At 51.9% G+C, this 23,684-nt stretch overlaps 1 protein-coding gene across 6 annotated transcripts in view; it reads right to left on the bottom strand.

Moving 5' to 3' along the window:
- Positions 1-2,115: 2,115 nt before the first annotated feature.
- PEX11G (peroxisomal biogenesis factor 11 gamma) overlaps positions 2,116-23,684 on the bottom strand; it is a 22,207-nt gene continuing 638 nt past the window's right edge. For 4 of the 6 annotated variants that reach the window (XM_032252038.1, XM_032252036.1, XM_032252035.1 and 1 more), the window contains exons 2-6: positions 13,424-13,569; positions 9,919-10,107; positions 7,210-7,388; positions 4,796-4,858; positions 2,116-3,979 (exon numbers count right to left, since the gene is read on the bottom strand). In XM_032252038.1, coding sequence (XP_032107929.1) covers positions 3,745-3,979; positions 4,796-4,858; positions 7,210-7,388; positions 9,919-9,957 — 516 coding nt within the window. In that variant the 5' untranslated portion in view covers positions 9,958-10,107; positions 13,424-13,569 and the 3' untranslated portion in view covers positions 2,116-3,744. Of the gene's footprint in view, positions 3,980-4,795; positions 4,859-7,209; positions 7,389-9,918; positions 10,108-13,028; positions 13,141-13,423; positions 13,570-23,684 lie in introns of those variants that run through there. The other 2 variants (XM_032252033.1, XM_032252034.1) reach the window with 2 other exon arrangements.

Raw genomic sequence — 23,684 nt, 5'->3', positions numbered from 1 at the left:
CAGGAGAGAGAGCAGTGGCATGATCTCTGCTCACTGCAACCTCTGCCTCCTGGATTCAAGCACTTCTCCTGCCCCAGCCTCCCAAGTAGCTAGGATTACAGGCGCGTGCCACCATGCCCTGCTAATCTTTGTATTTTTTCAGTAGACACAGGGTTTCACTACGTTGGTCAGGCTGGTCTTGAACTCCTGACCTCAAGTGATCTGCCCGCCTCAGCCTCCCAAAGTGCTGGGATTACAGGCGCAGGCAGGAGTTGGGCATGGAGGTGCCTCTGTAGGTCCTGCCCACCACGTACACTTGAGGCTTTCGTGGAGCCTCCACAGCCCAGCTTTGCTGATCCTTTTGCTTTTAATCCAGAATAACCCCCAAGACTATAACTTTCAGTTCCTCTATCTGGTGTGAGAGGCAGCTTGGCTGTGGGTGTTCAGTCATTTCCACCTGGTCTGAGTACCAGTCCAGTGAGGCAGGGACACTGCCGTTTCAACAGAGGGTTTCCCGTCACCAGGTGACTAGGTATAAAGTCGATCACTGGATCACCAGGAAGTGCAAACGGGACTCTCAGGCAGCACTGTCCACCAGAAAGATGATGCAAGCCACGTGTGGAATTTTTCACTGGTAGTAGCCATATTAAAAAAGTAAAAGGAGGGTAGGTGCCGCGGCTCATACCTGTCATCCCAGCACTTTAGGGAGGCTGAGGCAGGAGGATGGCTTGAGCCCAGGAGTTCAAGACCAGCCTGTGCAACATAGTGAAACCCCTTCCCCACAAAAAAAAAAAAAAAAAAAAAATTAGCCAGGTATGGTGGTGTGCACCTGTAGTCCCAGCTACACAAGAGGCCGAGGCAGGAGGATTGCATGAGCCCAGGGGTTTGAGGTTGTAGGCAGCTATGATCGTGTCACTGCACTGCAGCCTGGGCAACATGGTGAGACCCTGTCTCTAAGGGGTCAAAAAAAAGGGAAATTTGGGGGATTAAAAAAAGAAATGAATTTTAAAAAAGAAAGAAAAGAAAAAGATGAAAATAATTTACTATTTTTTTTAATTATTATTATTTTGAGATGGAGTCTTGCTCTGCTGCCCAGGCTGGAGTGCAGTGGTGCCATCTTGGCTCACTGCAACCCCGGCCTCCCAAGTTCAAGCAATTCTCCTGCCTCAGCCTCCTGAGTATAGCTGGAATCACAGGCCCCCGCCATCATGCCCAGCTAATTTTTGTATTTTTGTAGAGACAGGATTTCACCGTGCTGGCCAGGCTGGTTCTTGAACTCCTGACCTCAGGTAATCCTCCTGTCTCAGCCTCCCAGAGTGCTGGGATTAAAGGTATGAACCACCACGCCCAACCCATTTTTTTTCCATTGTGGTCAAATTCACACAATGCAAAACTGGCCAGTAGCTATTCTCCTGATGGTGGACATTGGGGTTTTCTCTCTCCCTCATTCTTCCAACTCTCTGATTTGCTGAAGCGCATAGTGGTGTTGGGACCCTCATCGCAGGTGAGCATACGCTGGCCCGCACACATTCCACTGTCCACTTGACCCACAGAGCACCCTCCACCCTGACACCAGCCATCCCCTGACCTCTGCCTAGCTGACCCCTCCCCTGGGATGCCCCCAGCCTTCCTCAGCATACCTTATGGGCCCTGGGGGCTTGGGGCACTCTAAAATGAGATCTTTTGCAAAGAGGGCTTGTAGTAACTGGGCACTGGCTTACACCTGTAATCCCAGCACTTTGGGAGGCCAAGGCAGGTGACTTGAGCCCAGGGGTTCGAGACCAGCCTGGCCAACATGGTGAAACCCTGGAGGCAGAGGTTGCAATGAGCTGAGATCGCACCATTACACTTCAGCCTGGGCAACGGCAAAATTCCCTCTCAAAAAAGAGGACCTGTAGTCCTTAAGGGTCTCAGAGGGGTCTGTTCCCAGCCCCTGAAAGGTTGAGAACCACTGGACCAGAATGAGCAACTCTGTAGAGACAGGGCAGTGGTCACCAAGCCTGGGGGCTGGGGGCAGGTAACACCTGAGGGGTGAGATGGTTTCTCTTTGGGGTGATGGAAATGTTCTCAGGTTGACTGTGGCACTGCTTGTATGACTGTGAGTATTTTAAAAGCCACCGAACTGTCCCCCTTCCATGGATAAATTGTATGATACGTGAATTATATTTCAATAAAACTGTTTAAACATACACACACACGCAAAGAGCCACTGGACCAGCTCAGAGAGTGGGAGAGTGGCCTCCCTTTCTGGAAACATCCATCCTGTCTGCTCCATGCCTGGACTCCACGGTCAGTATCCAAGGCCTTCCCAGTCCAGGCTCCATCCCTGAAGGTGGCTTGCTTTTCCTCCTGGCACCTGTCATCAGGTGGTCACGTGGCTTCCCCATACGGAGGCGGCACTCCAAGGGCCCCACAGGTATGAGCTGGAGGTAATTGAGTCTCCAGTAGGTAATGTGATGCCCTAATCATGTGGGTGCCACTAGGAGCTGAGAAGGAGGCCCCAGCTGAGGGCCGGGACGGGCCTGCACCCCCACAAGGGAGAGAAGGGGGAAACCCACCAAGCCTGGCCCACTCATGAGTCCTGGACAGGAGCCCCCACAGATGAGGTCTCCTGCACCTGTGACCCTGAGCAGTCCCCGGCCTGCCAGATGCTCATAGCCACCCAGTGTCTTCCCTGTAAAAACAAAGCACAGATGTACTCCAGGAGGCCGAGGCAGGCACGTCGCCCGAGGCCAGGAATTCAAGACCAGCCTGGGCAATATGGCAAGACCCTGTCTCTACAAAAAAAAAATGTTAACTATCTGGGCATGATGATAAATGCCTGCAGTTCCTGCTTTGTGGGAGGCTAAGGTAGGAGGATCCCTTGAGCCCAGCAGTTCGAGGCTGCAGTGAAGCTGTGATTGTACCACTGCACTCCAGCCTGGGTGAGATCTGGTGTCAAAAAGATTAAAAAGCAGTGCAATTGATACCACATGAGGCCGAAGGACACACACACTGCCTGTTGTGTTCCTGGGCCATGCTGTGCCCCAGCGCCTGCCAGAGACTAAGAGGTGCCCTCGTCCCATCCCACCACACGCTGGCTGAGGTGGGAACCCCAAGTGTCTTCAGCAATGCCAGTGTGTGTTGCTCAGTCTCAGCCTGGAGCCCTGAAAATGCTCCAGGTCTGCAGCACAGTGGTGTGAGGCCACACCCTAAGGTGGCCTGACAGGAGGTGGCACCTCTGGCCCGTGTGCCCGGACTGTGGGGAGTAGAGAACAGCCCTCTATGGCTCAAGGCCACTTGGGGTCTGTGGGCAACACTTGCTCAGAGATGGAGGGGACCCACCAGGCCAAGAGCGTTCCTGAAGTCAGGCTGGGGAAGTGTGGTTTCCAACTGTGGCTCCATCCTGTGGAGGGTAAGGGGCCAGGAGCCACCAGTGTAATATCCTTCACCCCTTGGCCAGCCAGCAGCACCACAACATTTAACTGATTTCCATTCCAGCTTCCCAAGGCACGACGGGCTTCCTCCGGTTCACCTTTATTTGGATATAAGACTCCAGCTGGTGGGTGGGAGGTGCTGCTGAAGCCTTCCACGGCTGAAAACTGTCCAGCTCCGTAGCCCTGGGCTGGGGCCTGGGAGGGACCTTGAATCAGTCCTTCGTCCCACCCTGCCCATGAGTTTCGACACAGGCAGCCGTAGAGCCCCAGCCCCTGCCCCGGTGTCTTCTGCTTTGCAGAGAGGGGCCCTCCATGGGCTCTAGTGTGTCCCTGTGCTCCTCAGGCAGTGTCAGGGGGTGGCAGCCTCCGCCTGGCCACCAGCCCGGACCGCCTGGTATATGCTGAGGAGTGAGGAGATGGTGCCCATGAGGCCCACCAGCCACAGCGGGAAGCGGCCAGCCCACAGCACACCCCGGGGCAGCCAGTGCACGGCGTTGGCCAGGTCAGCCAGGTTGCTGAGAAGCGACAGCATCTCCGACTGCATCTGCGCCTCCACGGCCCTCCGCTTGCCCCGGGCCAGTGGGCTGTGGGCAGAGAGGAGCAGCTCACACTCACGCTCACACCTGCCCGCCTCCCCTTCCCAAGCCCCCATATGCCCTGTGTGGCCCGGGCAGCCCTGAGCCTCTGGCAGGGAAGTGAGTGGCCACAGCCCCTGCCTGCCAGTGGGAGGAGCTGGCAGGGCCGAGGTGGCCTCCCCGACCCTCCACAGGGACTGACTGAGTCCCCATCACCACCTCCCAAACCAGGCATCAACAGGGCAGGGACCTGGGTCCCCGTCCTTAAATCCACACCTCAGTCCTCTTCCTGAACACTCGGAGATGGGGGTCCCTTGTAAAAACAAAAAGCACAAATGCACTTTGGGAGGTGTGGAGGGACAGGGGAACCCCAGGAGCAATAAATACAAAATCAGCTGGGCATGATGGCACATGCTTGTAATCCCAGCTACTCAGGAAGCTGAGGCAGGAGGATCAGTTGAGACCGGAAGGCGGAGGTTGCAGTGAGCCGAGATCGCACCACTGTGCTCCAGCCTGGGCAACAGAGCAAGACCCTGTCTCGAAAAAGAAAAAGCAACGGTGACAATGGCCATAACCCTCAGGAAATTGACCATTCTCTCCAGCTGGTGGCGCAGTCATGAAGGCTTAGCCCTGGAATTCTCGCTCAAGCAAGCCTCAGTTTCCCCATCTGTAAAAGGTACCACCACCCACTGGAGGCTGAGGTGAGACCCCCATGACCTGTGAACAACAGACCTCAGTACAGGCCTGCACAGGGGTAGCTCTGAGCCAGGATCCCACACCTGATGAGGGAGTGGGCCTTCCTGCTGGGTGACCGCAGGCTCCTACCTGGTGAAGGGCGCTGTGGGGCTCCGCAGCCTCTGTCTCAGCTTCAGCAGCACCCACAGGGACCTGCAGCACCAGAGCCGGAGGGAGGATGCCCCCGGGGAGCAGGAGGGTTAGCTCCACAATGCTGGCCCCGGACATACAGTCTGGGACAGGGGCATCCCCTTACAGTCTGGGACAAGGGCCACATCTCGGATAAGTGGCCTGCTCTCTCCCTGCCCCCTCAGTCCCGTGCCCTCCGGGCTGTGCCTCAGGTTCCCTGGGACTCATCCCTAACACAGCCCTGTCCTGCCGGGGACATCTGCATCACATTCAGGAACATCCTGCGCTTCTGACATGGCCATCCAGGGCCCGGCCCAGCCTCTGCAAACCACTGGCAAGTGCTCAAAGGAACATCAAGCCCTGTGAGGTGTTCACAGCCCGGCACGGAGTCCTAGACAGAAGAGGATGCCAAGGGGCCTGCAGTTGGACAGGACTGGGGACGTTGTTTCCCCTCTGGGCCTTGGCTGCCTGGTCTGCTCTGTGTGGAAAGGCCCAGATCAGTGCCATGCCAGCACCCCTGCACACATACCCTGGACACTGGCTAGACCTATGTGGATGACCCCTTGGGCCCCAAGGCTGCCATCTGCAGGCTGAGGAAGGGGCTACCTGGTGGGCAGCCTCTGTGCTCCCAGGGGACTCTGCGGCCATGCATTGCACCTACCCGGCCCACTCCACCAGGCACCTGCACTCTCCAGCCTCTGCCATGGGGTGTGCTGGGTTGTGACTGTGACCTCCTGACCAGAATGGCCAGAGCCTGGTCACATCTCCGGCCACCCTGTACCCAGGGTGCAAGACACAGGATAGTGCCAGTGGTACAGCAGATGGGTACCTCCTGGGGGACTGGGCCAAAACACTGATTACTGGCCTCCCCAGACCCAGAGAATCAGAAGCTTGACTGGGCGCAGTGGCTCACATCTGTAATCCTGGCACTTTGGAAGGCCAGGGCAGGCAGATCACCTGAGGTCAAGAGTTCAAGACCAACCTAGCCAACATGGTGAAACCCCATCTCTACTAAAAATACAAAACTTAGCTGGGCATGGCAGCAGATGCCTTTAATCCCAGCTATTCAGGAGGCTGAAGCAGAATCGCTTGAACCCGGAAGGCAGAGGTTACAGTGAGCTGAGATTGCACCACTGCATTCCAGCCTGGGTGACAGAGGAAGACTGTCTCAAGAAAGAGAATCTGAAGCCCTGGGCACCAGAACCTTACATCTCCATTTAGCAACCTCCCAGCTGATGCTCTGGCAGCCCTGGGCCTTAGGACAGATGTCTGGTCGTGATAAGGGCACAGGGAATGCTCCCACTCATTCCCCGTGCTCACCCCAAACTAGAGAAATGATAGGAAACCACGTGCCCTAAACAAGAATGCTGTAGCAGGCAGAGCACAGCTTTGACGGGCATGGAATTCCATTTGATACTGCAAGTGTGGACACGTGTCAATGCCCAAACCCGTAGGATGCCCAGAACCAAGCGTGAACCATAATGGAGCTATGCACTGAGGTGACGATGGGTCCATGGAGAGTCATCAGTTATAACCAGTGCACCATGGGGATGATGCCAGAAGTGGGGGAGGCCGTGCGTGTGGGGATGGAGGTATATGGGGATTCTGCATGTTGCCCAGGCTGGAGTGCAGTGGCGTGATCTTGGCTCACTGCAACCTCCACCTCCCCAGATTCAAGCAATCCTCCTGCCTCAGTCAGTTTGTGCCACCAAGCCCGGCTACTTTTTGTATTTTTAGTAGCGACAGGGTTTCGCCATGTTGGCTAAGCTGTTCTCAAACTCCTGGGCTCAAGTGATCTGCCGGCCTTGGCCTCCCAAAGTGCTGGGATTATAGGCGTGAGCCACCACACCAGACCTATGCTAAGGATCTTAAGAAGTATTACCCTGGATCATCCAGGTGGTCAGGATGTCATCACAAGGTCCTTACAGGAGGGAGGAAGGAGAATGAGAATCAGGGAAGGAGGTGTGACCCTGAGAGGCATGGCCCAGAGGTCATGCTTGGAAGAGGAAGGAAGGTGCCATGAATCAAGGAATGCAGGTGGCCTCTAGAAGCTGGAAAATCCAAAACCTCCCCTGGGGCCTCCAGAAGGCACCAGCCCCTGCTGACACTAGCCCAGGAGGGTTCCGACTGCTACCTTCAGAATCCTAAGATAGTAAGTTTCTCTTGCTCAGCACTACAGTTATGGTAAATCGTTCCGGCAGTTATTCCAAAAAAATACACCAACAAAAGGAAGAAACAACAAAAACTCCAAGGAAAACTCTAAGAGGCAAGGATCCCTCAGTCTGAAGCCAGCGCTGTTGCTGGGGCAGCTGCCACTCTGGTAAGGAGGCCCACTCAGGGACCTTGGGTGCTCCCTTCTGGCCCATGCCACTTACCTGGCAATCCCCAGAAGCAGAGAGAGGGCCCATAAGGCTGTGCTCAGCGTCCACCACCGGGAAGAGTCCACATGGAGGACCCGGGTATCAGCCGCCCAGGCGACGTGCTCACAGGGGTAGTAGAGCTGGTCAGCCAGGTTCCCTAGGACGGACACCAAGCGGACAAAGGCATCCTCCTCCTGTAGGACCAGGAGCAGAGGGGTCCTGGAGTCAGACTTACCCACTGCCCATTTTAACACTGTAGCCATGCCAGGTAGCACTGAGCTGTTTCCTGACTCCGGGCCCTGGGCAGCATCCCGGGCCAGCAGGCTGTCTGTGGCCCGCCCGCAGGAGAAAGGCTCTGGGGCTGGGGTCCCCACACAGGCCTGATTCCTGCGTCTCGGCAGCACAGTGTTCAGTGCCCCTTGGAGGGAGGGTCTCAACTCAGCTGAGCAGTGCAGTCCTCTGCGGAGCTTCCAAAACCCCATGCCCGATGCCAGCCGTGAGGATTCTATGTCACTCAGCCTGGGGCAGGCCCCAGCACCGGGAATTCTCAAGTTCCCAGGGGATTCCCATGTTCGGCCAAGTTGGGAACCCTGCATCAGAGCCTTCCTCCCCAAAGGCTTTCAGTTCCTGCATGGGCGAGGACCTCTGATACCAGACTAGGCAGGGAACACGAGAGGTGGCTCGCAGGGAACCCTGAGCAGGCTGAGATGGCAGAGTGGGCCAGCGCACGCCCAGTGCTGACCACAAGACAGGCACAGAGCTGAAAGGCTCACATCGCCTCCCTCAACCCCAAGCGAGTTACCGTCCTATGATACAGACGGCCACACGTAGGCTCTCAGGGAAAGTCACCGGCCCCAGTTCTGGCAGGGATGGTCCTCCAGACCCTCGAATTGCAATGCACATGCAGGCTCTCGGTCCTGCACGGTACCCATACCCTCTGCCCCAAATTCTTAATGACCGCCTAGAGCCAGGGAGGCAGGACCAGTAGAGGCTGTAGGTGCACAGCGCTGAGGCCTGGTTTCTGGGACTGGAGCTCCGCTGCCGACTGGGGACCCTGCCCCTCGGAACCCCGCCCCCTCTACCCTTACTGTCCTTGTTGCCTGCCACACCCTCCCCTCCTCTAGACTTCCCAGGAAGCTCCTCCCCACCCCACCACTGATCCTGATGCTGCTTCCTTCTGATTCCTCTTCTTTCTGGCCAGTCATGATCCTGCCTGCCTCCGGGCTCCGAACCTCACTCCAGCTTCCCTCATCTGCGTGGCACATTTCCCACCTCGCTGAGGATAGCAGACTCGGCCCCAATGTGCTCATTCCACCCGGGTTTCCTGAGAAGCAGAGGATCCAGGCTAGACTCTGGTGAGGGGCAGAGGCTCAACAGGGCAGGGAGGGACACAGACATATAAACCCGGAACCCAACAAAAGGGGCTTTTGTTCTGGCCAAGGGATACTCGAGGTGTAGGGGCCCCCACCCCTTGCTTGAGGGCTCTTCCACCAAGGGGATAGAGGAGAGAGGAGTCTCCGGGAGTCACCAGACATGGAGGAGGAGGATGCCATAGGTGGCAAAACAGGAAGGCGGCCAAGAGCAACCCTCGTGATGTGGGATGATCAGGCCAAGGATGTGGCGCTGAATGGGGTAGGGCTGGGGGTTCGGGGTGGGGAGCATCTGAGTAGCAACTGCCTCAGAGGAGTGATCCCTGGGAGGACTGAGAGAACAGACAGAGTAGCCCAGGGAGGGGCATGATGCTGAGAGGCTGGCCCATGCAGCCTCTGAGATCATCCCATGGGGGGAAAGATGGCCCTCTAGCTAAGCTGGCACGCTTGGGGGATGCCGCAGGGACAAGGCTACTCTCTGCAGCACTGTTGCAATAGCAGAACCTTAGAAATCATGCCCCTGTGTGTCAACCGGAGACAGGTTAAATAAATCAGGATCTGCCGAGCAGAGCACTGTGTGGTCCTGAGAAAGGAGCTCTTTTTTAGACTGGTAAGAAATGATCGCCTGGTTCAGTGGCTCACACCTGTAATCCCAGCACTTTGGGGGCCGAGGCAGGTGGATCACTTGAGGTCAGGAGTTCGAGACCAGCCTGGTCAACATGGCTAAACCTTGTCTCTACTAAAAATACAAAAATTAGCCTGGCGTGGTGGGGGCTGCCTGTATTCCCAGCTACATGAGGGGCTGAAGCAAGAGAATCACTTGTACCCCAGAGGTGGCGGTTGCAGTCAGCTGAGATCATGCCATTGCACTCCAGCCTAAGTCACAGAGTGACACCTTGTCTCCAAAAAAAGAAGCTGACCACAGTGGCTGCCTCTATGGGGAAAAACTGGAGGCCTGGAAGATCAGGAAGGAGGGAGGTTTTTTAAAATTATATCCCCCTTTGGAACGTGTGAACATGTTTGCTATTTTTAAAAATTTTAAATCAAAATGAGGACATCTGATCCTCTCAAAGAAGAAAGTGAAATTACAAAAAGTAATAAACTACCCACGCAGGGAGCGTTTTGGGACAAGACTCTAAAACGTTCACAGTGGCTCATGCCTGTAATCCCAGCACTCAGGGAGGCTAAGGCAGGAGGACCACTTGAGCCCAGGAGTTCGAGGCTGCAGCGAGCTATGATCACTCCACTGCACTCCAGCCTGGACAAGAGAGCAAGACCCTGTCTCTAAAAAAATTTTTTTAAATGTCCACTGAGGTCTGCACCCCACTCCCTACAGCCCCACAAACCCTGTTACCTGCGCCCCCAGGCCGTACTGCTTAGTGTAGACAAACATGGCCAGGTCATCAAACAGTCGCAAGATGGTCCTGCAGTGGCTGAGCTGGGTGGACACCACCAAGAGACGTGTCCCCACTTCGGACCTGGCGGGACATTGTTCCACCAGGACCCCACCAACCAGCTGGCAGCAGTACCCCAGTACTCGTATCTGTGGGAAATCAGAAGCAGTCAGCATGCCCCTCCTGCTCAGCAGACCTGAGCTGCATCACCCCCCACCTGGCCCTGGGACCCCATGGATTAAGAGTGTTGAAGATTCTTTTGTTGTTGTTTTTTTTTTTTTTTGAGACAGTCTCGATCTATCACACAGGCTGGAGTGCAGTGGCATGATCTGAGCTCCCTGCAGTCCCTCCACCTCCTGTGTTCAAGCGATTCTTGTGCCTCAGCCTCTCAAGTGGCTGGAATTACAGGAGTGTGCCACACGCCAGGCTAATTTTTGTATTTTTAGTAGAGACAGGGTTTTGCCATGTTGGCCAGGCTGGTCTAGAACTCATGACCTCAAGAGATCCACCCGCCTTGGCCTCCCAAAGTGCTGGGATTACAGGCGTGAGCCACCGCGCCCAGCTCACCAAACTTTTTAAAAAATTAACAGGGCATCATGGCTATTTGGGAGGATGATGCTGGAGGATCACTTGAACCCAGGAGCTCCAGACTGTAGCAAGCTATAATCTCACTACTGTGCTCCAGCCTGAGCAACAGAGTGAGTCCCTGTCTCAAAAAAAAAAAAAAAGAAAAAAATAAAAAAACATCCTTGTAGGTGGACAAATGAAGAAACATGACATCACTGTCCGAAGACACTGTGGGGAACAGAGTGCCTGCTCATGTAATTGAAGGGCTCAGACTTTGGGGACAGATGTGACAGGAACAAAGAAAACAAAACTTCTTACTTCCCACCTCCCAGGTCCTTCTTTTCCCAGGTGGCAGGAAGCTGCAGCTAAAGTGTATATTTACATCTACCTGCCTGGACCAAAGCCTTTGGCTGTGCTGGCCACTGGGCACAGGTGATCAGCCCTCAACCCAATGAACCCTCAACCCAATGAACAACAGGATAATTTGCTTGAATTACTTTAGAGAGAAAGAACCCACTCAGTAGGTGATTTGGAGCCATGTGAACTAGGTCATCTCCACACTATATATGTATATACATACATACATATTATGTTTGGAGACAGAGTCTTGTCCAGGCTGGAGTACAAGGGCATGATCTCAGCTCACTGCTTTGCCTCCCAGGTTCAAGCAATTCTCATGCCTCAGCCTCCTGAGTAGCTGGGACTACAGGCTCGCGCCACCATGCCCAACTGATTTTTTGTATTTTAGTAGAGACGGGGTTTCACCACATTACCCAGGCTGGTCTCAAACTCCTGAGCTCAGGCAATCCACCCACCTTAGCCTCCCAAAGTGCTAGGATCATATGCGTGAGCCACCACACCCGGCCTCCCTTATATCTTTAGTTTACTTGCTTTTCAGAAATTGTTTGTTCCTTTATTATTTTTACTTATTATTTTTACTTTCCAGTCTGGAAAGTAAAAATAATAAGTAAAAATAAGTAATTCCTTTCCAGCCCTGTTATAATGGCAAAACGCTGCAATTTGAATGTCCAACTCGGAGGGGATTTGTTAAAACCCCCCCAGTCATAAGAGATTTGAATGGAATCTAAATGCCTAGCCACCAGTACACTCCCTGGTACAACCTAAATGTCTATCTATAAGAGACTGGTGGGGACAAGCTAAGAGTCCAAACTCAGAGGCATGGATGGCATAACCTAAATGCCCAATCATATGAGACTTGATTGGAACTTAAAACTGTTCAGCCAGCCAGGCGTGGCAGCTCATGCCTGTAATCCCAGCACTTTGGGATGCCGAGGCAGGTGGACCACCCGAGGTCAGGAGTTCAAGACCAGCCTGGCCCACATGATAAAACGCCATCTCTACTACAAATATAAAAACTAGCCAGGCATGGTGTGAGGCACCTGCAATCCAAGCCACTCGGGAGTCTAAGGCAGGAGAATCACTTGAACCCGCGAGGCGGAAGTTGCAATGAGCCAAGATCACACCATTATTGCACTCCAGCCTGGGGGACAAGAGCGAGAGTTCATCTCAAAAAAAAAAAAAAAAAAAAACTGTCCAGCCATAGGAAAAGCCTGACAATATCCTAAATCCCCACATGAGATTGTTTGGGACAACCCAGGGACCAACTACAGTGGCCTGGTCAGATCCTAAATGTCCAAACATGGGAATCGGAATCTGGCTGGTATGTAAGTATCCAGCCAGGCTGAGTTGGCAGAAACGATCTGCCATGACCAACTACAAGGGATTTTGTTGGAACCCATCACTGCTCAGGCATGGCAGGGCATGGCAATGGTGGGTTCTTTGGTCTAGGTTGGCTGAAAGAACCTAAATGCCCAACTATAGGGGATCTGGTTGGAAATGAATGTCCAGCCACTGGGGGGCCCTGCAACATCCCAGATCCCAACATGAGATTGTTCAGGATGTCGCAGGGACTGACTTCAGTGGCCTTGTCAGATCCAAAACGTCCAAACACGGGAATCTGGCCAGTGGGTCAATGTCTAGCCAGGTTGGGTTGGCAGAAACGATCTAAGTGTCCAACGCTAGTGGAGCACGGTGGTTCATGCCAGTAATCCCAGCACTTTGGGAGGCCAAGGCGGGCAGATCACGAGGTCAGGAGATGGAGACCATCCTGGCTAACATGGTGAAACCCCGTCTTTACTAAAAATACAAAAAATTATTTTTAAAAATTAGTCGGGCATGGTGCCACCCGCCTGCAGTCCCAGGGAGGCTGGGGCAGAAGAATCGCTGGAACCCGGAAGGCGGAGGTTGCAGTGAGCTGACATCGCGCCATTGCACTCCAGCATGCGCTACAGGGCGAGACTCTGTCTCAATCAATTAATCAATCAATGTCCAACGCTAGGGCACAGCGTTTGAGCCTAGCACGGAGGGGGCCAGTGCGACGGGGTATTCTGGGCGACCCCGTCCCTTCTCTGGCCTCAGTTACCCCGTCTCTGAGCTCGGACCAAGCTCTAGGACCTTCGGCCCCAGTCCGCCCCTGCCTCACCAGGCGGTCTCGGCCCCTGTACGACTCCAGCGCCGACGCCAGGCCGCTCAGCGACGCCATGGCAACTCCGTGACGACACCGCGCCGCGCCAGGGGGCGGGGCCAGGCCGGGGTCCCGGGAGCGCCCCGGAAGCCCTTGAGCGCTCTGCGCAGGCGCGGCCGCGGGCCTTTGTCCCACGGAGTGGCCTATTGTTCGCTGCAGGGGAGGGACGGAGTTTGCAGAGGTGGGGCCGACACAGGTGTGCTCTCCAGGCCTGCAGACCCTGCATGATCCTCGGAGCTTGCTGCATTCTGCCCCACGGCGGCTTGGCCAACTACCCACGCACAGAAAAAGATATTTCTAAGTTTAACCAACTACCCACACACTCAAAAAATATTCCAAGCAAAACCACTAACCTGCTGGCAATGGTGCAAGGAGAGATTTTCCTGTTTAATTTTTGTACTTCACCTTTTCTGCACTGTCTGCTGGCCTGTAGAGAGCATGAATGACTGCTGTGGTATCACAAGGCATCTTTCGACGTTAAGGAAATGCATAAATGGTTCTAGAATAGAAAAGAATCGTAACTAGACTTGCTCCAGAAAGGGTAACCGGGGTAATGGGGAAAATATTACATTTTCACCTTTATGCCATTTTGTAGCTGTTAAATTTTGTGCAATGTGCATGTATCATCTCATCCAAAAAAAAAAGTCAGATACCACTTGTCATCCGTTTTTGTCTATTATTGGAGTGAAATTCGAACAAGATAAAATTAACCATTTAAAAATGCAAAATCTTGGCCGGGTGCCATGGCTTACGCCTGTAATCCCAGCACTTTGGGAGGCCGAGGTGGGTGGATCATCTGAGGTCAGGAGTTCCAGACGAACCTGGCCAACATGGTGAAACCCCGTCTCTACAAAAATAATTTTAAAAATTTGCCAGGCATGATGGCGGGCGCCTGTAATCCCAGCTATTCGGGAGGTTGAGGCAGGAGAATCACTTGAACGGGAGGCGGAGGTTGCAGTGAATGGAGATCGTGCCATTGCACTCCAGCCTGGACGGCAGAGCCAGACTCCCATCTCAAAAAATAAAATAAAAAATAAAAATGCGCAATTCAATGGCATTTAGTACATGCACATGTTGTACAACCAACACCCCTTGCTAGTTTCAAACTATTGTTATCACCCAGAAAAGAGACCCCCATAGGAGACCACATATGCCTTTCTGAAATATGCGACCTTGGTATAGGATTATTTTGAGCTGAGATCAATGGAGCTGATACAGGAAGAGCTCTCTGCTCTTCCTCATTTGCCTCAAAGCAGGAACTAAATGTACAAAGGTGCCCTCCTCTCCTATCAGGAAGGACAAAGGTTGATCACCAGCGACACCTTTAGACCCTTGTCTGGAAACGTCTTTTTTTTTTTTTTTTTTTTTCTGAGACAGTCTTGCTCTATTCCCAAAGCTAGAGTGCAGTGGTGCCATCTCTGCCCACTGCACCCTCTGCTTCCCTGGTTCAAGTGATTCTTGTGCCTCTGTCTCCCAAGTATCTGGGATCACAGGTGTGCACCACTGTGCCCAGCTAATTTTTTTTTTTTTTTTTTTTTCTTGCTCTTGTTACCCAGGCTGGAGGGCAATGGCGCGATCTCGGCTCACCGCAACCTCCGCCTCCTGGGTTCAGGCAATTCTCCTGCCTCAGCCTCCTGAGTAGTTGGGATTACAGGCACGTGCCACCATGCCCAGCTAATTTTTTGTATTTTTAGTAGAGACGGGGTTTCACCATGTTGACCAGGATGGTCTCGATCTCTTGACCTCGTGATCCACCCGCCTCGGCCTCCCAAAGTGCTGGGATTACAGGCTTGAGCCACCGCGCCCGGCTCGCTAATTTTTATATTTTGGAAGAGATGGGATTTCACCATGTTGGCCAGGCTGGTCTCGAATTCCTGACCTCAAATAATCTGCCCGCCGTGGCCTCCCAAAGTGCTGGGATTACAGGCGTGAGCCACCGTACCCAGCCTCAATGTCCTTTTCCTCTGTCTTGTCACTTCTCCAAAAATGTGCTGTTCTATGTTGAAGGTGCTATATAAGCAGGAGTTATATAAGCTTTATAAACCACCTCATTTCTCCTGGCATCTCCATGTATACATAAGGCATACACATGTTAATAAATTTGTTTTCCCCTTGTTAATTTTTTTTTTTTTTTGAGACAGGGTCTCACTCTGGGAGGAACCAAATTTGCAGAGATGAGGGAACACATGTGTGCTCTTTGGGCCTGAAGACCTAGGATGATCCTCAGAGCTTGCTACATTCTGCCGCACGGTAGCTTGAGCAACTACCACAAAAAAGGGTACAGCAGCATGATCATAACTTACTGCAGCCTCGAACTCCTGGGATCAAGCAATCCTCCCACCTCAGCCTCCTGAGTAGCTGGGACCACAGGTACCCACCACCACAATTGGCTAATTTTATTTTTTATTTTTTGTAGAAATGGAGTCTCCGTGTTGTCCAGGCTGGCCTTACGCGATCCTCCTGCCTCAACCTTCCAAAGTGCTGGGATTACAGGCATGAGCCACCACACCTGCTCTTGTTAATTCTTTCATTGCAAGAGTCCATCACAGGTAAGATCTAGGAATAGAGGAAAACATATTTTTCCTCCCCTACAGCCTGCTATAAAGCAATTCCTCAAGTCCTCCCTCCTCCCAGTCCCTGGCAACCACTAATCTGCATTCTCTGCTGTCTCTCTATATTTTTACCTCTTCTTGATATCTCCTTTTTTTTTAGACAGAGTCTCACTCTGTCGCCCAGGCTGGAATGCAGTGGCTCCATCTTAGCTCACTACAACCTCCGCCTCCCAGGTTCAAGCAATTCTCCTACTCAGCGTCCTGAATGGCTAAGAGTACAGGTGCGTGCCACCACACTGGGCTAATTTTTGTTTTGTTTTTTTTTGAGACAGAGTTTCGCTCTTGTTGCCCTGGCTGGACTTCAGTGGTGCGATCTCCGTTCACTGCAACCTCCACCTCCCAGGTTCAAGCGATTCTTCTGCCTCAGCTTCCCAAGTACCTGGGATTACAGGCATGTGCCACCACACCCCTGACTAATTTTGTATTTTTAGTAGAGACGGGGTTTCTCCATGTTGGTTGGGTTGGTCTTGAACTCCCAACCTCAGGTAATCCACCTGTCTCACCCTCCCAAAGTGCTGAGATTACAGGCGTGAGCCACCGTACCCAGCCTAATTTTTGCATTTTTAGTAAAGACAGGATTTCACCATGTTGGCCAGTCTGATCTTGAACTCTTGACCTCATGGGATTCACCCGCCTCACCCTCCCAAAATGCTGGGATTATAGGCACAAGCCACTATGCACGCCCTTCTTGATATGTTGTATAAATGGAATCACACAATATGTGACCATTTGTGTTGGCCTCTTCCACCAAGCATTATGGGTTGTTTCGGTTTTTGCTTTTTGTTTTTGAGACAGGGTCTGGCTCTGTCACCAGACTGGAGTGCAGTGGTGCGTTCATAGCTCATTTCGGCCTGAAATCCTGGGCATGAGACATCCTCCTGCCTCAGCCTCCACATTGCTAGGGACTACAGGTGCACACCACCATATCTGGCCTATTTTTAAATTTTTCTTTTGCAGAGGTGGGGTCTCTCTATGTTCACCAGGCTGGTTTCGACCTCCTGGACTCAAGGGATCCTCCTGCCTTGGCCTCTCAAAGGGCCGGGATTACAGGCATGAGCCACCACTGAGCATGTTTGTTAAGGTTCATCTAAGTTGCAGCATGTGTCAGAATTTCATTCCACTTGCAGCTGAATGACATTGCACTGTATAGGTGGATCACATTTTGTTTATCCACGCATCAGCTGATGGTCATTTGGGCTGTTTCTGCCTTTTGGGGATCGTGAATAAGAACAGCTATAAACATTCGTGAATATGTGGTTGGAGTCCCTGTATATTCATTTCCTTTGGGGCTATAGCTAGAAGTAGGATTGCTGGGTCATATGGTAACTTTATATTTAACTTTTTTTTTTTTTGAGACAAAGTCTCGCTCTTGTCCCCCCGGCTGGAGTGCAATGGCATGATTTCAACTCACCGAAACCTCCACCTCCCAGGTTCAAGTGATTCTCCTGCCTCAGCCTCCCGAGTAGCTGGGATTACAGGTGCCCGCCACCAAGCCCGGGTAATGTTTGTATTTTTGGTAGAGAGCTTTACAATGTTGGCCAGGCTGGTCTTGAACTCCTGATCTCAGGTGATCCGCCCACCTCTGCCTCCCAAAGTGCTGGGATTACAAGCATGAACCACGGCGCCCGGCTGTGTTGAGCTTTTTGAGGAACTGCCCAACAGTTTCCACAGCAGCAGTACCATTTTCATACCCACCAGCATTGTACAAGGTCTCCAAATCTCCACACCCTTGCAACATCCGTTTTGATTACGATAGCCATCATAGTGGGTGTGAAGTGCTATTCCACTGTGGTTTTCTTTTCCTTTTTCCTAATGACTAATGATATTAACTAGTTTTTTTGTTTGCTTGTTTGATTGATTTTTTTTTTTTTTTTTTTTTTGAGACACAGCCTCAGTGATTGCCAGGCTGGAGTGCACTGGCAATCTTGATCTAGATCAGTGATCGAGATCTCGGCTCACTGCCACCTCCACCTCCCGGGTTCAAGCAATTCTCCTGCCTCAGCCTCCAAGCAGCTGGGATTACAGGCACTTGCCACCAAGCCCCACTAATTTTCGCAGTTTTTAGTAGAGACAGGGTCTCACCATGTTGGCCAGGCTGGTCTCAAACTCCTGGGCTCAAGTGATCCGCTTGCCTCAGCCTCCCTAACTGCTGGGATTACAGGCGTGAGCCACCATGCCTGGCCTCTTTTTTTTTTCTTATTTTTTTGAGACAAGATCTCGCTCTGCTGCCTGCCTGGAGTGCAGTGGCTTGATCATAGCACCACTACAGCCTCGAACTCCTGGGCTCAAGTGATCCTCCATCCTCAGCTTCCCATAGCACTGGGATTACAGGTGTGTGCCACCACACCTGGCCCCAAGAGACTCTTTAACTCCCAAATCCAGCCAGCACCTGCCTCTGTTAAGACTTGGGTCCACTGGCTGGGCTCGGTGACTCATGCCTGTAATACCAGCACTTTGGGAGGCTGAGGCAGGCAAATCACTTGAGGTCAGGAGTTCAAGACCAGCCTGGCCAACATGGTGAAACTCTGACTCAAAAAAAAAAAATAACTTTGGGTCCACGGGTCTTTATGCACTCTCCTCCCCCACAATTGGGGTCACTTTTTTTTTTTTTTTTTTTTTGAGACAGAGTCTCACTCTGTCACCCAGGCTGGAATGCAGTGGCACGATCTCTGCTCACTGCAACCTCCGCCTCCCAGGCTCAACCGATTCTCCTGCCTCAGCTTCTCCAGCAGCTGGGATTACAGGCACGCACCACCAGGCCTGGCTAATTTTGTATTTTTAGTAGAGATAGGGTTTCACCATGTTGGCCAGGCTGCTCTTGAACTCCTGACCTCAGGGGATCCACCCACCTCAGCCTCCCAAAGTGCTAGGATTACAGGAGTGAGCCATTGCGCCCAGCCAGGGGTCACTGTTTCTGCAGTAGAAAAAAGCCCACGCCAAGCCGGCTGCAGTGGCCTGCACCTGTAATCCCAGCTACTCAGGAGGCTGAGGCAGAAGAATTGCTTGAACCCAGTAGGGGGAAGCTGCAGTGAACCAAGATCGCGCCATTGCACTCAGCCTGTGCGTCAGAGCAAGACCCATCTCTAAAAAAGGTAAAAAAAAAAAAAAAAAAAAAAAAAAAATCCAAAGCCAAGGTCCAGACAGGCAGAGGAAAAGAGGCCTCTGGCTGCAAAACGTGCTGCTGCGTGAATAAGCAGATCCCTCCTCTGGAGCCCGTGCTGGGCCCTGTTCTAGGCAACAGAGATAGAGCAGTGAGCTTTGCAGACACAGCCCAACCCTCCCAGCGTCCCATCTGGTTAGGTCTGAGCACGACCTTTGAGACAGACATAGGAGCTGGCCAGTGTTCACAGCTGGCCTTGGTTTTGCTAGGAGCTGGCCTGGTAGTCACAGCTGGGCCCCAATGTCCTCCTGCTGGACATAAACACTCTCACAGGGCACCGGCATCAGACACGGCCACTCTGTGACCGTGGCAGAGCAAGACAAAACAAGCCCGCCTCCATAATCATGTCTGAACACAGGCAGAACACAAACACTGCCCACGCCGTGAAAGTAATCGGACCTCCTCCATGGCTAGCTAATCCCAGCGACAGCTGCTCCTTACCAGCAGAGCTTTAGTCTTCTGAATGGTTCTGAATGTTAAATAGATTGACAAGACATCAAAACTCCCTATGACCCTTATCTTTTGACAACTGAACATTCTTAATTGTACATATTTTTGTACAATTGTCCTTCTTTCCTTCCTTCCTTCTCTCCCTTCCTCCCTCCCTCCTTCCTCCCTCCTTCCTTTCTTCTTTCCTTCCTTTTTTCCTTCCTTCCTTCATTTCTTCTGACTTCTTCATCCAGATGATTCAGATGCTGAATAATAAGCTGGGGTATGGTGGCTCACGCCTGTAATCCCAGCACTTTGGGAGGCCAAGGTGGGCAGATCACAAGGTCAGGAAATCAAGACCATCCTGACTAACACAGTGAAACTCCATCTCTACTAAAAATACCAAAAATTAGCCAGGCATGGTGGCAGGCTCCTGTAGTCCCAGCTACTCAAGAGGCTGAGGCATGAGAATCTCTTGAACCGGGGAGGCAGAGGTTGCAGTGAGCCAAGATTGTGCCACTGCACTCCAACCTGGGCAACAGAGAGAGACTCTATCTAAAAAAAAAAAAAAAAAAAAAAAAAAAAAAAATGAGATAGAATTACCTCTCTCCCTAGCTGGTCTTTTGTGTTGTTTTGAGATAGAATCTCACTCTGTCACCCAGGCTGGAGTGCAGTGGTACAATCACAGCTCACTACAGCCTCAACCTCCTGGGTTTAAGCAATCATCCCACCTTAGCCTCCTAAGTCCCTGAGACTATAGGCACACACCACTACACCTGGCTTATTTTTAAATTTTTGTAGAGATGGGTCTTCCAGTGTTGCCCAGGCTGGTCTCAAACTCCTGGGCTCAAGCAGTTCTCCGACTTTAGCCTCTCAAAGTATTGGGATTACAGGTCTGAGCCACTGCACTTGGCCTCTTTTGCTGCTTTTTTTTCTTCTTCTTCTTCTTTGAAAACGGAGTTTTGCTCTGTCGCCCAAGCTGGAGTGCAGTGGCCCAATCTCGGCCCACTGCAACCTCTACCTCCTGGGTTCAAGCGATTCTCCTGCCTCAGCCTCCTGAGTAGCTAGGATTACAAGCGCCTGCCACCAAGCCCGCCTTGAAAATACAAAAATAATTTTTGTACTTTCAGTAGAGACGGGGTTTCACTACATTTGCCAGACTGGTCTCAAACTCCTGGCCTCAAGTGATCTGCCCACCTTGGCCTCCCAAAGTGCTGGGATTACAGGTGTGAGCCACCTCATCTAGCCACAACAGCCCTTTTCTGGACAGTGCTTTGGGAGGCTGAGATTACAAATGTAAGCCATCATGCCTCACTTGTGTGTTTATCTGCTCATCTCAGAAAAGAAAGTAAAAATTCCAACCAATAAATTCATCCCACCCAAATCCCCCCTTCCTTAAACCATGCCCCAAAAACACCTAACAGAATTGCAAATCCCATAATAACTGCTTTCTTTCTTTTGAGATAGAGTCTCACTCTGTCACCCAGGCTGGAGTGCAATGGCATGGTGTCAGCTCACTGCAACCTCCGCCTCCTGGGTACAAGCGATTCTCCTGCCTCAGCCTCCTGAATAGCTGGGATTACAGGCGCCCACCACACTTGGCTAATTTTTGTATTTTTAGTTGAAACGGGGTTTCACTATGTTGGCCAAGCTTGTCTCAAACTCCTGACCTCATGATCCATCCGCCTCAGCCTCCCAAGTGTTGGGACTACAGGCGTGAGCCACCACGCCTGGCCCCATGATAAGTGCCTTCTAACACCTTCCTACTTAAACCCCCATAGTGCCTATGGCATGTATGAGCTCTCCCTTTTTTTCTCTCTCTTTAATGAGTAATAAGCTTGAATGTTTTCAATCACAGGTACATTCCTGGTGGTCTGTGGCTGCAGGAGGAGGGGTGACTGACCCCTTTAAAAGACCCCTTGGAGACCTGTGAGCCCTCGAATAATATTAAGGGGTGCAGTGACTCAGGGAAGTGGGTCCATTCTGTGTGGCGTGTGTAGAAGGTAGAGGGAGGCTGGGCGCAGTGGCTCACGCCTGTAATCCCAACACCTTGGGAGGCCAAGATGGGCAGATCACCTGAGGTCAGGAGTTCGAGACTAGCATGGCCAACATAGCTAAGCCCCATCGCTACTAAAAACACAAAAATTAGCCAGACATGGTGACAAGCCTCTATAATCCCAGCTACTCAGGAGGCTAAAGCAGGAGTGAGCTGAGATCTCAGTGAGCTGAGATCACGCGATTGCACTGCAGCCTGGGCAACATAGCAAGACCCTACCTCAAAAAAAACAACCAGACAAAACCCCAGAGGCAGGCCAGGCATGGTGGCTCACATCTCTAACCCCAGCACTTTGGGAGGGCAAGGCAGGCAGATCACTAGGTCAGGAGATCAAGACCATCTTGGCTAACACGGTGAAACCCCATCTCTTCTGAAAATACAAACTATTAGCCAGGTGCGGTGGCACGAACCTGTAGTCCCAGCTACTTGGGAGGCTGAGGAAGGAGACTCGCATGCCACCATGCCCGGCTAATTTTTGTATTTTTAGTAGAGATGAAGTTTCACCATGTTGCCCAGGCTGGTCTCAAACTCCTGGCCTCAAGTGATCCACCCACTTCAGCCACCCAAAGTGCTGGGATTACCGGCCTGAGCCACTGAGCCTGTCTGAGTCATGTTTTCTAAATAGGTAGAGGTGAGCAGATTTTGTGGGTTGAAGTGATCTGGGAGGTGTTCTGCAGGAGGTGATCCTGAGAACCTGGAATGCTGGTCTCCAAGGGAGACAGAGAGGAGAGCAGGGGAGACACTTGTGATCTAAGCAAAGGCAAGAAGGTCCCAGGCGGCTGAGCAGAGGCGGAGGGTAGGGAGAGGCTTAGAGTCTGAAGCTGAAGGTCAGAGAGTGTGAAGAAGAACTCTCAGAAAGTGTGAAGACAGGAAGAGACTGAGAAGACTAGGCAAAACCTAGGACACTTGCAGAGGACGGGAAAACCAGTAAGAAAGCGCGTGACAGGCTGGGCTCAGTGGCTGACGCCTGTAATCCCAACACTTTGGGAGACCGAGGTGGGCAGATCACTTAAGGTCAGGAGTTTGAGTCCAGCCTGACCGATGTGGTAAAACCCCATCTCTACTAAAAATACAAAAATCAGCTGGACATGGTGGTGGGCACCTGTTATCCCAGCTACTTGGGAGGCTGAGGCAGGAGAATCGCTTGAATCTGGGAGGTGAAAGTCGCAGTGAGCCAAGATCACGCCATTGCACTCCAGCCTGGGCAACAGAGTAAGACTGTGTCTGAAAGAAAGAAAAGAAAGAAAGAAAAAGAAAGAAAGAGAGAAAGAGAGAAAGAAAGAAAAGGAAGGAAGGAAGGAAGGGAGGGAGGGGGGAGGGAGGGGGGGAGGGAAGGGAAGGAAAGGAAGGAAAGAAAGAAAGAGAAAGAAAGAAGGAAATAGAGGAAAGAAGGAAGGAAGGAAGGGGAGGAAGTGCGTGGCAGTGGCTGGGGTGCAGGGCTGGAGTTGGGCAGGGAACAAAAATGAGTCCCCAGAGGGGAAGAAGGAGAAAACCGTGGCCTTGATAACTGACTGAGGGTGAGAAGACGGGGATCTCATATCAGACATACAATAGAATGCAGTGGTTAATTCTCCAAGTTCTAGAATCAGAGTCGCCCTGTGTTCAAATCTCAAGCAAATGGCCACCCCCCTGAGCCTCAATGTCTTCTGTGAAGCAGTAGTTAAAACCTCCCCGGGCCAAGCACAGTGGCTCACACCTGTAATCCCAGCACTTTGGGAGGCTGACACAGAAGGATTGCTTGATCCCAGGAGTTTGAGACCAGCCTGAGCAACAAAACGAGATCCCTGTCTCAAAAAAAAAAAAAAAAGAAAAAAAGAAAAGAAAAAGAAAGAATTAGCCGTGCACAGTGGTGCACACCTATAGTTCCAGATGCTCAGCAGACTGAGGTGGGAGGATTGCTTGAGCCCAAGAGGTTGAGTCCACCACACTTGGCTAGTGTGCGTGTGTGTGTGTGTGTGTGTGTGTGTGTGTAGACGGGGTGCCACTATGCCCAAGCTGGTCTTGGACTCAAGCAACCCTCTCGCTTTGGCCTCTCAATGTGCCTGGATTACAGGTGTGAGCCACAGTACCCAGCTATTACTTTCTCACCTACTCTTCAATTTTTGTTGTTTTATTTTTTAATTATTGTCTGTCATCTCCTGCCCCATTATCAATTCCACAGAGGCAGGGATCTAGGTCTGTTCTGTGAACTAACATTAGTTCCCCACCCTCACTGGCCTCCAGGCCCAGGGACAGAAATAATCATTTATGTGGTGCCTACTGTATGCCAGGCCTACAGTAGGCACCACATGAATATTTATTTTCTTCTAATTCTTTTTTTTTTTTTTTTTTTTTTTTGAGACAGTCTCACTCTGTCA

The sequence above is a fragment of the Sapajus apella genome, unplaced genomic scaffold, assembly GCF_009761245.1.
Source record: "Sapajus apella isolate SASKATOON/1434 unplaced genomic scaffold, GSC_monkey_1.0 scaffold77, whole genome shotgun sequence".
Classification (NCBI taxonomy): Eukaryota; Metazoa; Chordata; class Mammalia; order Primates; family Cebidae; genus Sapajus; species Sapajus apella.
This window is presented reverse-complemented; position numbering and strand designations above follow the sequence as displayed.